We start from the raw sequence: 13,971 nt of genomic DNA, 5'->3' as shown, positions 1-13,971 counted from the left end.
CCAGAATACGCGGGAAAGGAGGCAGTGGGATTGTTTTAACTTTTCCTTAGCTAAAGATTAATCCAAAAGGCTTAAAAGCATTGTTGACCATTTCTGAAATACATTAGAAACTCTACTTTCTGTCACTACACTGAAAACAACATATTGTTAATGAGTCCATTTCTTTACAATGACGGCTGCTCTCCTGTACGAAAAACTTTGCGTTGCCTCTGTGCTGTGAGTGTATGTTCATGTTCATGGGCTTCTGGTAATTGTCCTCTCTTCAAGCACTGTGGTAGAAGAGTATCTGCTCTGGAGTCATTGAGGGTTCTAATGAGAGAACATTCACTGAGCATCTACTTAATTCAGGCCATCCATGGTGCTGGCTGCTGTGCATTGCTAGAACACAGTCCCACACTCCGTATGTGTAGCATGGTTGGTTGGTTGGTTTTTTAAGATTTCTGTGTTGGCAGTGCTTGTAAAAGGGAGGAGCTGTTCCAATTAAAACAACAAGAATGACGAAAAGCGAAACATTTACAAATTGAAGGCTATGTTTTAATTGGACTTGGCATTAGGAAGTTCCCTCCAATTAGATACCCTTTTCTTTCATTAAGCTTTTTGCTTAATGGTATGAGAAAAGTAGCATTCCTTTTTTCTCTGAATACATTTTCAGAGATCTCCTTTCCAGGGATCAGAGTTCAGCAGAGCCATTGAAATGAAAATACGAAGTCTCTTTTCAAGATTCCATGAATTGGGCTCCTCGGAAATAAAATGTCCTTCTGCACCAGCTTTCTTCAAAAGCTCTTAACTTTGCAAATTCTGGAAACCATAGAATTCATTTAAACAGACAGAAGTCAGCATTTATATCCCCTTCCCAAAAGTCTCAGAAACATCTGTGGGGATAGGTTAGTAACTGGTGTTCTGCCATGAGGTCATTGTTTGATGGCACAAAGTAAGAGGCCACATCCCAGAAACGCTGACCAAGCCTTTGCTTGGCACAAACGGGTAAGGGGTGGGGAGTGGAAGGACTGCTTTCCATACCATAAAAGGGAAAGGCAGTGTTTTCTGTCTGAGACAGCAGGAACCAAGATGTGGTGATCTGGGAGGTTTTAGTATATGTGCTGCCGAAGCGAGCACAGTCTGGGAGGTTTTTAACAGAAACCCCCGGAAAGACAGTAGAGCTGTCTGGGGAGATGAAATCAGGCCAAGAGAACTGGACCTCATGTCGGACTTTGGTCGTAAGACTAGGACTAAAGCAGAGGACAAGTGGTGGCGTCACTACCTCCGACAGAGGATAGGAGATGCAGGGCTGGTCAGCTCCAGGGGTGAGGGTGGCTATTTGAGTTAAGAGTGGGATCTCATTGGGGGTCTACCCCTGCCCTTATTTGTTGTGAGTCCTTAAGAAATTAACAGCCTCTCTGATCCTGTCTTTAACTCTAGTCAGGAGGATTGAATTTGATGGAAGTTGGCTTACCTTCAGTGTGTTGCTCTCACAAAGCCCTCTTCACGTCCAGTTTCTCATTTAAACCTCAGCCCCTCTTATGGTTAGGTTAGGTACTATTACTATCCCCAGGTGAAAAAGGAGAAAAACTAAGACTCAAAGCTGATAGCTCCCTAAGTTCACAAACCTAAAAAGTACTGGAGTGGAGACTTAGACCTGGGGTCCTGATTCAGTCCTGTGCTTGAGAAGGCTCTTCCCAGTGACTCCCAGTCAGATCAGGCCCAGTTCCTCAGGGTTGCGTGGAGAAGAGCTCCCACAGCTAGTCTTTCGACCTTTGATAAGTGCAAACAGATTTTAACAGGTGTGGCCTCTGTAAGAATCAGTGAAAGAGGTTATAGCAGGAACTCTTGGAGCAAAGGCATAAATGGCAGCTTCACTCCAACTTAGAAAACATCCCAGTGCTGACTTTCCACTATAGAATCAGAACGGATTGTTGACTGGGACATTGCAGATAAGAAACCAAAGCTTGGGGGCGCCTGGGTGGCTCAGTGGGTTAAGCCGCTGCCTTCGGCTCAGGTCATGATCCCAGGGTCGTGGGATCGAGCTCCGCATCGGGCTGTTTGCTCAGCGGGGAGCCTGCTTCCTCCTCTCCCTCTGCCTGCCTCTCTGCCTCCTTGTGATCTGTCTGTCAAATAAATAAATAAAATCGTTTAAAAAAAAATCTTACAGAGGAATAGCAGAAGCAACAATGAAAGAGGAAGAACTGGTTCTGGCACTTAGGCACTAAACAAAAGTATAATAAGACAAAGTCTACTTGTGAAGATGGAAAAGGAGGGAGGAAAAAATCTTAAGAAAAAGGCTAAATATCAAGTGAACAATGGAAATTGGGTCCCTTTTGTAAACTGGGAGATCCTTCTGCTGTCTTTGCCCAACACTAAGTGCGTGGCCAGTGCACCTGTGTTCACTGGCAGAATGTCCTATTTTTTGGTGGAAGTTTACACACCAGACTTTAAAAACACTCCGCATTGGTAGATTCCCACTAACTCTACAGCTGGCAAGTAGAGATCACTGGAGATACTTTTTATTTTTTAGGGCATTTGTACTAATGGGCAAAACTGACAGCTTTACCGGGTTAGCCTGTATCCAGGTTGAAAATGCTAACACCTATCACTTAGTTGCTGTGCTTTAGGAATACAGTTGGAGTTGTTTTAAGATTCTAGATCATGCACTGTGCACTGGCCACGTACCAGGCCTGTTTTAAGCACTTTATAGATGCTAACTCAGTGCCGCTCATCCAGGAAAGATTCCGTTAATTTTACTTTCTTGTTCTAACTATTCACCAGCCAAATCTCTTAAAATTTCATTAGACATGTATTACTTCGGTCAGCTGCAATTCCATTTACTGGATTTTGTATTCTGTTTGCTCGGGGTGGGTTGGAATGAATATCCATCTTTTGTTGCTGAATGAAATACAGACGAGGAGAAATAGCTTTCTACCCCATTTTGGTATTCTGGTCATCCTGGAGTAGACACCGGGGGCCTGATGGACCTGGATTATCAGATTATTGTTGTTCCAGAGTAATTGACCAGGACTTCTCTGTCTGTCCTTGAAGGTATACAAGGGAGAAGAAGCAACATTCCAGATCTCAGGCCTCCAGACCAACACAGACTACCGGTTCCGCGTGTGTGTGTGCCGCCGCTGCGTAGACACTGCTCAGGAGCTCAGCGGAGCTTTCAGCCCCTCTGCGGCTTTTGTATTACAGCGAAGTGAGGTCATGCTGCCAGGGGACACGGGGAGCTTAGATGATCCCAAAATGAAGAGCATGATGCCTACTGATGAACAGTTTGCAGCCCTCATTGTGGTTGGCTTTGCGACTTTGTCCATTTTATTTGCCTTTATATTACAGTACTTCTTAATGAAGTAAACAAACCCAACAAAACTAGAGGTATGAATTTAATTAATGCTACACATTTTAATACATACATTTATTCAGATATCCCCCTTTTTACGCCCTTCTGTTCTTTGATTTATATACTTGTTTTACAGATTTAGCTAGGAAAAAAAATATCAGTGTTTTGGTGCACCTTTTTGAAATGCAAAACTAGGAAGAGATTAAACTGGATTTTTTTTTTTTTTAAGGAAAAAAAAAGAAGAAAAGCAAACCAGATACCAAAAGCTAGCATTCTTACGTTTTCTTTTAAATTTTCAGATTTGCCTTTATTCTGTTTTCACCGATGTCTTTTGCAAGCCTTTGATTTTTTTTTTTTTTCCATGTTACGGTTTAGTAATTTATATTCACCAGTCACTTCTTTGGTCTTGATCATCTGTCTCTGTGAACGTGAATCACAGTGTGTGTACTTAAAGGTCTAGGATTTCAGTGTCGTCGGAGTCTTACCACACAGCTACAACCGCAACAACAACATACAGAAGATGTGTTCACTCAAATAAGGCTGCCCTAAACAACCATTTTGTCACTCAGTTATTTAACTGTTTAGCTCATTTAAATCAAAATGTGTACTTTAATCTGAAATGTTTTAATAATCTGTTTCTTATGATTTTAACACTATGAGCTGCCTGTCTAAGAAATCAAGTAACCAAAATGCACCTATAAATTATGGAACATTGTAGATTTTACCCCAGCGATTCATAGCCGTAACTTTAAGAGGGCATTGTGCAATAGTTAGTTGTTTCCTTGTTCAGCTGTTTTAAAAGCTGCTTTAACTTGTTTGTTTGTCTTTGTGTATAACTACTTCTAATCTAATCACTAGAGTTATTATATTCTGTTATGTTTGACCAGAGTTATATGACGAGAACTGGTGACAGTTTAGTGCCTCTGCCCCTTGTCCATGATTTACACTAATTGTGAGCAGTCTTCTTATACGTCAGCTCGTTGTTTTGGAAAGATTTGCCGTAAGGCTGTTCTTTGAGGTATCAGTGAAGTGATTGAATTTCAGTACCTTAATTCAGTGCACATCATATTCATCTAACAGTGGATAAAAGCCTGATAAAACCCAAAAGAGAGTCATCTAAACTTGTAGTTCCTATTTTTGTGGGGTTGACCTGGCCATGTGTGGAGAGGGAATGATAGATGGTGGTAAACACAGGGTGTTTGGGGGTGAAGGAGCCCTAGATTCTCTCCCTGGATCTGTCACTAACTTGCTGCGTGACCTGAACACGTCACTTTACCTCTCTGTGCCTCAGTTTCCAGTGCATTAAATAATAAAATAAAATGAAATAAAATAAAATGGGGATTCTAACGTTTGTAAGTGCTTTGAGATCCTTGATCAACAGGTGCTATTGGAGTGCAAAGTGTTACTCTTGCATGTTTATTCTGAGTCATGAGATAATCAGTTTTAACCCAAAGTCATTGGATTATTTATATGAAGTCCATAATGTTCGCGTACCTCAGGGACATTTAAGAGTTGGAGGTGCAAATATATTCCAAAAGGGTGCAACAGACACAGTGTATCCCCCTGCTTGTTTTTGTATATTTTTGCTATTTGGTTTTTCTTGATCATAGCAATTCTGTGCTTGGTCTGTGTTGTCTTAAGATGCAGTATGCTGTACTAGCTTATGATATTCCCATACCAAAGTCATGGGGAAACCAACATTATTTTGTTTTTGGTTTATTTATACTATATTCTGCATACAGTACTTTAAATGCCAATTACAGTGCAATCTTTATTTATTGTAAAATTTTTTAAATGTACTTATGTACTAATTTTCCCTTGTAGCATGTTATTTTTTGTGTGTGTGTTTTATACTTTTGTATTAGGTCAGTCTTGTTCCTCGGCAACATCTGTAGTATTACGAATCTTCTGACATTTTCTTGTGTTTTTAAAAGATAAGAGCATCTAGTGCATTAAATGCCAAAAAAAAAAAAAAATCCATTATCAGTGATTGAAACGTTTACATGTACCCAAAAAACCATAATCATCTCTTGAAAGAAAGCGCTACGATCAATGAATTACTCTGTGTGCCTATATTGATGTAGTAAGTACTAGAGAGTTTTGTATTTTGTTACTGACTATAATAATTAGTTGAATTAGCCTTGCAAAGTGATGGCATCAAGGTAAATATATTTTTGCCAAAGTTCTGGCCTTCCAAAACTCAGCCCTCTACTTAATTGTGTATCATGACCCACTCTAACATCGCATCTGCATTTTCTGAGACCATCTCAGGCGGGTGTTTTTGTTTTGTTTTGTTTTGCAGGGGTGGGCGGGGAGGCTTTTTTTTTTTTTTTTTAAGCAATGAAGATTCAACAGTACAAAAATCCATGTTGAATAGCAGGGGGGGGAAATCGGTCCTTTTTGGAAACACTTCAGAACTGCTGCTATAAAGAAATTCTCGGAATGGTTTGAAACGTTTTACATGAAATAATGGCGTTAGGCCCAGATTGCGATGAGTACTTTCTCTTTTTGAAATTTTCATCTTGTTGAACCGCCACAGTGCTGAAGTGTGTCACAGACCAGCTGACTGCACTTTATTTTATTGTTTCCCGTGATCGGGTATTCATTATCATCCCTTTGGTCAAAAACTGATTACTCCATCTGGCACGGTTCTCTGTCACAAATATGTATATGTGACATTGATCTATAGCTCTGTAGACATTGCCGTTACACACGAACAATAAAATAAAGTGTTATAGTAAACTTCGTTCTTTGCCCTTTTGCGATACGTAGGAATGGGTGAGCGGCTGGCTTCCGACGCTCTGTCAGACTCTCATCCCTGGCACAAGAAATTCCAGTCATGTGAAGCAAACTGCCCTTTGTCCTCAAAGAAATGGTCTCAACACTTTTTTAAAAGATTTTTTTTTTCATATTATCTATCTTGTTCTTATCAACTTGAAATGTTGGCATTTTCTAACTGTTTCGTTGGCTACAGTCATTCAGTATTCCTGTCAAAATTGAAAAGTGCCCTAATTGAATGTGTCTGAATGTTATCCTTGCACAGTTCTTTAAATTGAAAGACAAAATGTTTTACCTCACTGTTGGACATACATTCCAAGCTTTTCAACTTTAGGAGAAAAAAAAAATAATCATATGTTTTCCTGTATTGTAAATTTTAGACTATTTCATATACATTGTATTAAAACTGCCATATCAATTTTAATGTATAGATTTTGCAAATACTATGCTATATGTAATACCTAACTGTATCTGTAGTGTATATGTAATATATTTATGCCCAATAAATGTTTTAATTCTTTCTGACTTACGTAGGGTTTTTCTGCCAAGAATAGGACTTGCTTTTTGTTGTTGTTGCTGTTGTTGTTCCTTTTTAAAAACTTAAACCACATCCCCAAAGTTGCAAATTCAAATGCCTTTGGAGGCCAGGCAGGTGATGGTCCTGTGCCACCCAAGGGAGCAGTTACAGCCCAGCTCCAGCTGATTGGGGTCCTGTAAGGTCGCAGGCCACAATCATACATGCTCATATTTCTAAAGAAGTTAACAAAATTCAGATTTCCCTTTACAGGACAGCTAAAATATGACTGTGGCCCACATAGGCCCAGGAGCTGCCATTTATTTTTTGTCAGAGCCTGCGTTCCTAACATACTATCCAAATGCCAAACCTTAGGAGCCCAGGTCTACCTCTGCATACCGAGACCTAGCACATTCCCTCCCACTTCTCCTTTCCACGGTTTGGCCTGCCTTCCTCCTTGCTCTGGGTCTCATTCAACAACAGCAGCAGCAATAAAGCACAGTGACCCTGCTAGGGCCATGGTTTCATTTGGTTTGGATTGTTTTGCTAGGAATCCCTATTTTTTTTTTTTTTTTCTGGGGGAAAGATGTGTATGGAGAAACTGTGTTTCAAAGAAGGATGAGCTGTTCTTAAGGGTAAAAGTGACCCTGAACACATCAAATTTTGCGTGTTCCTAACATTCCACTGAGAATACAGTAAAGGATTTGGTTTTTTAAAGACTGGGAAGAACAGGGAGAGAGCTTGCTGGCACCAGAATTTTGGAAAACCTAACCGAAGAAAGCTGAATTCTAATTTCGCAGGGGGAGAAATGAGCCCCACCTCGTTGTACGTGCAGAATACCCTGAAGGCTCAAAAATTGACAGAAACATGTCCTTTTGAAGTGATGGGGAAGGGGGAGAAGAGCCTAAAATACCACTAGTTGAAAGCTGTTTAAAATGCTGTTTGATCCATAAATTCCTCCCTGTTTTGTTTTCCACTGGAGAGCTGCAACCCCGCAGAAGCCTATTGAGTTTATCCTCAGAAGGTAACAGAAAGACCCTAAACTTGAAGACACAATCCACAGTTGATCGTCGAGGTACCATATCAAAAATGGGATTCGGTGAACGTAGGCATACAGGAGAATATGAAGAGTCTTACCTAGAGAGCCTCGTGGGCGGAAAAAGATCTGAAAATCTTCAATGAAGGGCTTCAGTGGAGCGCCCTTGGGTGGCTCTTCTCGGCCCGCGCTGTTCTGGAATATCACCCAGGAGCTTTTGAAAACCCCTACGGGCAGATCATACTCTAAACCAATACAATGAGCATTTCTGGAGTATCAGTGTTTTCGAAAAACCCCCCAGATGATTCTACTCCACAGCCAAGATTGAGAACCACTGCCCTAAAGTGAAACTCTCCCTCACTAATCCCATCAGCTTTCCGGTCCTCCAGCTTAATGAAGAGTGACCTGACCTCTGGTGAACACGAATGGAAAGCCTAATGCCAAGCCTAATGCCGATAACTTGGAAGAATCAGGGACTAAGGGAGGAGCATCTTCAGAAAACAATCATCTCCAGAGAGATGAGAAAAAATGAGTCCTCTTTAGACTGAGGATACATTGCTATGGAAAAAAGAATGCTTGAAGAACATGGAAATATTCCCAGAAATTAAAAATTCAGTAGAAGAGTTAGAAGTTAGAATTAAAAGACTAACCACCAAAATAGGAAAACAGAAATGAAAAGAGGAAAGATGAGGATCAACCAGGACATTCACTATCCAAGTAATAGGAGCTTGAGAGAAAAGAGAGAAAACAGAACAAATCAGAAAACACGTGTTTACAGAATGAAAGGGTAGGAGGCTACCCAAACGATGGACATGCACACCACCTGGAAATCTCAAAATACCAGGACCAAGAGAAGTTCCTCAAAATAGAAAACTGGTCACAGAGAATTAGAAATCAGACTAGCTTTACACTTCTCAGTAGCAAACTGCAAGCTAGAAATCAGTGGGGCAAGTAGGTCAAGACTGGAAAGAAAAAGATTTCCCACCTGTTTACTCTTGGCCAAGTGTGAAGTATCATTAAGATGTTTTTAGAAATGTGAGATCTCACAAATCTGCCTCCCATGCACCCTATCTCAAAAGCTACCAGAGGATAAGTTCTCCCATAGAAGCTAATAAGCTAAGAAAGAAAAATTCATGAAATTCCACCCCCACGGTGATTTTCAAGCAGGTTAGAGGTTGGCTATCTGGCCCTTTGCCCCGAAAGGGTTTATGTAACTATCATTCTCCTACCCCCAGTTTGCATAACTGGCCCCCTACAGGTACCCCAAAACAGGGACTGCAAATGACCCTTTTAAACAAACCTCTCAGGATATCTTGCCCTGTGCTAATTAAAACTAGCAATTAGATCCGTGTATAGGAACCCTTTTGGTGACCCAAAAAAAAGTTCCCACCTCTACTGCTAGACTGGAGGGAGGGAATATATCCTTGGTACAGCATATATATGTCTGCAGCATAGAGCCCCATTATCTGGCACATTATAGAAGCTAGGAAGAAAAAAAAAAGGGGGGGTTTATTGACTTCAACTCAGTAGACTAATTTGTTCGGAAAAGTTCACATACCAGTGATGTGATCCATAAGACTCGCTGCTCCAAACCAATCTTTTCACCACAGGTGTGTTATTTTTGTGCAGTATTTTGATTTTAATTGAAGCAGTTGTCAATGATTTATAATTTGAAATGTGGAAATTTCATACAAAACACTGGAATTTGACGTTCTTTGAAATTTGAAAGACCTGGCAACTCTAGGTTTTAGTTTGGAATGATGATGCTCAACAGAGGTCAGTAATGGCTGTCGTCGTGACTGGGGCACTTGCTGTGCAGCTGACCACATTTCGCACACACTCAATTCTTGGCATGAATATGGATGACGACTTTAATGGAAAAGCATCACCTTGAACATCATCTCTGTCAAAAGTGGGTGAGTGGATGGCAAGACTTCCAAGAATCTGATGGAGAATGTCTATAAAACCACTTCATAAAAGCAACAAAAACAGTAGCAAAAAGAAAATTGCCAACATCAGCTTTTTCAGAAGTGTGGAAATAAACTCAATAAAGCCTTGTAACGACTGGAACCTTAATAAGCAGAGCAGGTATTACGGTGTTTCACCTCAACCCCTTCCCCTGCTCCCGAGTTCCATAGTAGCCTTGACAGTCAGCCCTGCAGCCACCAGGGGGAGCATACTGGGTTTGCAGCTCCTCAAAATCTCTCCTCCCGGGCACTGTCACTGCTTAACCTGACTCAGAGCTCACTCTAGGAAAAACCTTTGTGGAAAACTCATCAGTGCCATCGTGGAACACTGCTGCTGCTCGAAGCTACAGTACCAGTTGGGGTAATTGAGAGCCTCGTCAAAAACGTCAAGACCTGGGGAGTAGGATAGCCATGGGGGGGGGGGGGCAGTTAAAGCTTGTGACATAGCCTTCAGGGTCTAGAAGGCCATGTGCATGTACTCTGAGTGTACCCGGAAGGAACCCAAGAAGTCCCCAGTCTCGCTTCTGCCTGATCACAAGAGCTGGCACAAGCAGGGAATGAAGGCGAGGGCGGAATGGTAAACTTGCTGCAGATGGAAGGTGTCCTCCAGCCTACAACGCCCCTTGAAGAAGACTGGGAGACTTACTGGTTCAAGACACTGAAGGAAATCTGGGAGCAGCGTGAATGGACACCAAGTGGAACAGAGAGTCCAGCGGCCAGCTGCAGAGAAGGAAGTCTGGAAGGATACCGTCTGAATTCCTAACTCAGATTTGCCCAAATACGAAGTGGGGAGGGGAGGATCAAAGAGGATTTTAGCCTTAATTCTAATATCTTGGCCTTTTAGATGAAAAACGCATTTAGGCACTATGTAATAAAAATTAATTTTATGGTTAACAAAACCTTGTTGAAGAAATAAATGTCCTTCCCCTTTTCTGAGTCAAAGGCTAAATAAAGGAAGCTTCTTAGTTGTTTCCCCACCCACCCCCCTCCCAAGACTGAAGGCATAAATTTTTGTTTTCTATTCAAATAAGTTATACGAGAAACATGTTCAATTCATATTAACGAAGTTTCTTGAGTATATGAGATACTGAATGCTTTTGATTTTCCACTATAGCATTGTTTCCCACAGTGGGGAGGTATACAAGATAACCGTAAAGGGTACATAGTTTAACGTCTTTAGATTATGTAGTTTTTGTCAAATGTACTAGGAAAAATTATATCCTGCCTCTCAAAGAAAACAGACAAGACTGGAGTGGTATTTAAGTTTAGGAAAGAAGTATAAGTAAATAATAGTGCAGGTGCTACCGAGATATGGCGGAAATCATCGGAACGATAAGCAAATGAATGAAGTTTGAGAACGATGTACCACAGGTTGCTGCCTCCTACATAGCCTGGATCTATGCCACGTGACATATTTCTAAGTTGGCATCTGCAAATACATGCCTTTATCTTCACGCAGAGTTCTGTTCTATGAGATAAAAAAGAAGGATAAAAATCAGGATCCACACGCAACTGGAAGCTGAACTGAGTGAGAAAGTTTGCCTGGCCGATCCCTGCACCAGCCTCAGTAACCTGCCCAGACCTTCCTGTCCTACTGTGCATGTTTTCATGTCAGTACTTAGGAATATTTGCATGAGTGAAAATCAGCTTATCTAAAGTCAAGATGCTTTTGCCCAAACCCTGAAAGTTCTGTGATGTTACTCTCACAGAACCTGAGCTAAGATGAAGCATTTTGGTTTCAGGGGACATGGGGAAGAGAACAGAAGTATGGCGGACCTCTGTGGTCTGTCTGCCACTCTCTCCTGAGGCCGTGAGCTAGGAATATCCCCTCTCACTCCCAACCCCTCTGCTTTATTCTCTGCAAGTCGCTGTGTCCTTCTAAAACCACTTGCTCAGACGTCACAACGTTCTTCTAGGGATGGTCCCAGCCGTTTGGAATTATGACTCAAGGGAGTCTTGCTCTAATGGCTCGAACTTGAAGAGGACAATCTTGAGCAGTTGTTTTTCTTGATGTAGAGAAAACCAGTGTTAAGTGAGAGAGAACAATGACGCTCACAAGAGAAGAGTAGAAACTGGCCATTCATTAGGCCTTAACTAGGGCCTGGTTTATTCTGTTCTTAGGTTCACTGACCCCTTTTACAGTTTCCTTATGACCCTTTGCGTTTAAGCTAATTGCCCTTGAGTTTTTTACGCCAAGGACCAGAACATCCCCAAAAAAGAAAGCACTTAAAACCTATTTCATATTGCAAAAGGTCCCTATTTAGAGTAGAATGTTCAATGTATAAAATGCACAACTGCAAAGATTTTTATGCTAGAAAATCATGCAGTTGGCCTTTTGCTGTTACATGTTTTGAGGTTTGTTTACTTTTTAAGCAGTATACACTGAACTTAAGAAAGCTATAGACTTCTTAAAATGAAGATCAAAATCAAAAGGTGCTAAGTTTGAGCATTTATTAATGAGCCCTTGCAGCATGTCAAGCACCTGACATGAATTATTTTACTTAGGCGTCGTAACAACACCTTGAGGTGAGTACAGCTATCCTCTTAAAGCACAAAGCACAAGAAGTGAGTGTTGGTGAGGATTCACGTCTAGCTCTGGCTAGTTTCTGAGGCTAGTTTACTCCGACCGCATGTTGTACAGCCTGTTAAGGACGCTTCAAGATCTCTTCTGTTGTTATATTTAAATATGTGAACAGGCTCAGTTAGCTAAGTGTATGCCTTGGGCTCAGGTCATGATCCCAGAGTCCTGGGATCGAGCCCCACATCAGGCTCCTGCTTCTCTCTCTCTCTCTCTCTCTCGTTATCTCAGTCACCACCTCTGTCTCTCTCAAATAAATAAATAGGAATCTTTAAAAGATGTGAACAACGATGGTACTAGCACTTGACTCTATCTCATAAATGTGATGTTAAAATAAGATTTAAATAAATATTAAAGAACCAGCAGCTGTAGCTTTGACCTTCAGGCTTTAGTCCATCCCTTTACTGCCATGCTGCCCCTCCCCATGAAAGGAAAGGAACTGGGTATACTCATCCAACAGTCACATGTGTGAGGAAGGGATGGTTGTCCTTATAAAAAACAAACAGGCTCCCCTGAAATGAGGAGTGAGAACTCTGGCCTCTGAGCCTTGGTTTCCTCTAACGTAAGGGAACTTGAACAGAGTCTCGAGTCCTAATTTTATGACTCTTTGCAAACTGCACTCCTCTGAGGCAGATGGGCTTCTGTCCTAACTGCAGTTTCTCGAAGGTTGAAAGGAGAGAACACCTGCAAGTTCATCCACATGCATGCAGCCTCCAACGCTGAGAACACCGGCAGCAGCACTATAAACTTCTGGAACTTGGATCACAAAACTGCCAGTCAGGGCGGTCGCCCCCTCCCTCCCCCCCATAGTGCTGCTGCTCTGGGAACACACTAGGTTCCTATCAAGCTTATTTCAGATGCTACCACACAGCAGGTAGGAACTGAAAAACAGCATAGAGTAAACATGGGTCTCAAGGTGTAAAGAGAAAGGGAATACAGGAATGGGTTCTGAAGGTCGTTTTGTTTTACAGATTAACACAAAGCACATTATCTCATCATGACTTCCGGTCAAGAGTCCACATGGCTTAGCAGTGTTAGAAGGCCAAAGGGAATCTTCTGAGGCATCCTATGAATTCCTGCTAGGTTTCTCCACACAGGTCCAGACCTCCAGGACATGGACCAGTTCACCCATGTGCCTGCCCTTCTGAGGTCTTCAGCCTTGCCACAATGTCAAGCCCTTCCAAACCAAGCCCTGGGATTTCTTTCCCTCTGTCCTCCAGGCAGTTTTGTCACAGAGCACCTTCTAAGCATCTTTCTGGATTGGTGTATTCAGCTTGTTTAATTAAAAAGGATTTGTGGCTGCTTGTTAGATAATAGGAAATTTAATATTTTTAAAAAACATACAATATTTTTATAACCTTGGGATGCATGAGGTGGTGATTGTAAAAAGAAACCTACAATCTAGAAAGGAAAAGATCGATACATTTAACTTAAAAAAATAGAGAAAATAATTGCAAAACATCACTGATAAAGGTTTAATATCCCTAATGTACAAAAAGTCCTATCCATTATACAAGAACAACCCAGTTTTAAAAAGTAGACAAGGCACATAAAGGGGCAGCTTATAGAAGAATTGTAAATAGCAACTACCATAGGGAATAATGTTCAACCTTGGTACATGTAAGGAAAATTAAAATTGAAGTAATGAGAAATAATTTGACACGGGGGAAAAATTAAAAGGCAATCATACACAGGAGAAATTATGGGGAAATAATCACATATCTCTCTGGGAAAATATAAATTACTATAACATTTTTAGAAAGTGAT

At 41.2% G+C, this 13,971-nt stretch overlaps 1 protein-coding gene across 2 annotated transcripts in view; it reads left to right on the top strand.

The window, feature by feature from the left end:
- The window catches only part of FNDC3B (fibronectin type III domain containing 3B), a 339,247-nt gene extending 332,619 nt beyond the window's left edge, over window positions 1-6,628 (top strand). For both annotated transcript variants that reach the window (XM_046002797.1, XM_046002798.1), the window contains exon 26: window positions 3,034-6,628. In XM_046002797.1, the coding sequence (XP_045858753.1) occupies window positions 3,034-3,345 (312 nt within the window). In that variant the 3' untranslated portion in view covers window positions 3,346-6,628. The remainder of the gene's footprint in view (window positions 1-3,033) is intronic.
- The last annotated feature ends 7,343 nt before the right edge of the window (window positions 6,629-13,971 follow it).

Source organism: Meles meles, chromosome 4, assembly GCF_922984935.1.
Source record: "Meles meles chromosome 4, mMelMel3.1 paternal haplotype, whole genome shotgun sequence".
Taxonomy (NCBI): Eukaryota; Metazoa; Chordata; class Mammalia; order Carnivora; family Mustelidae; genus Meles; species Meles meles.
This window is presented reverse-complemented; position numbering and strand designations above follow the sequence as displayed.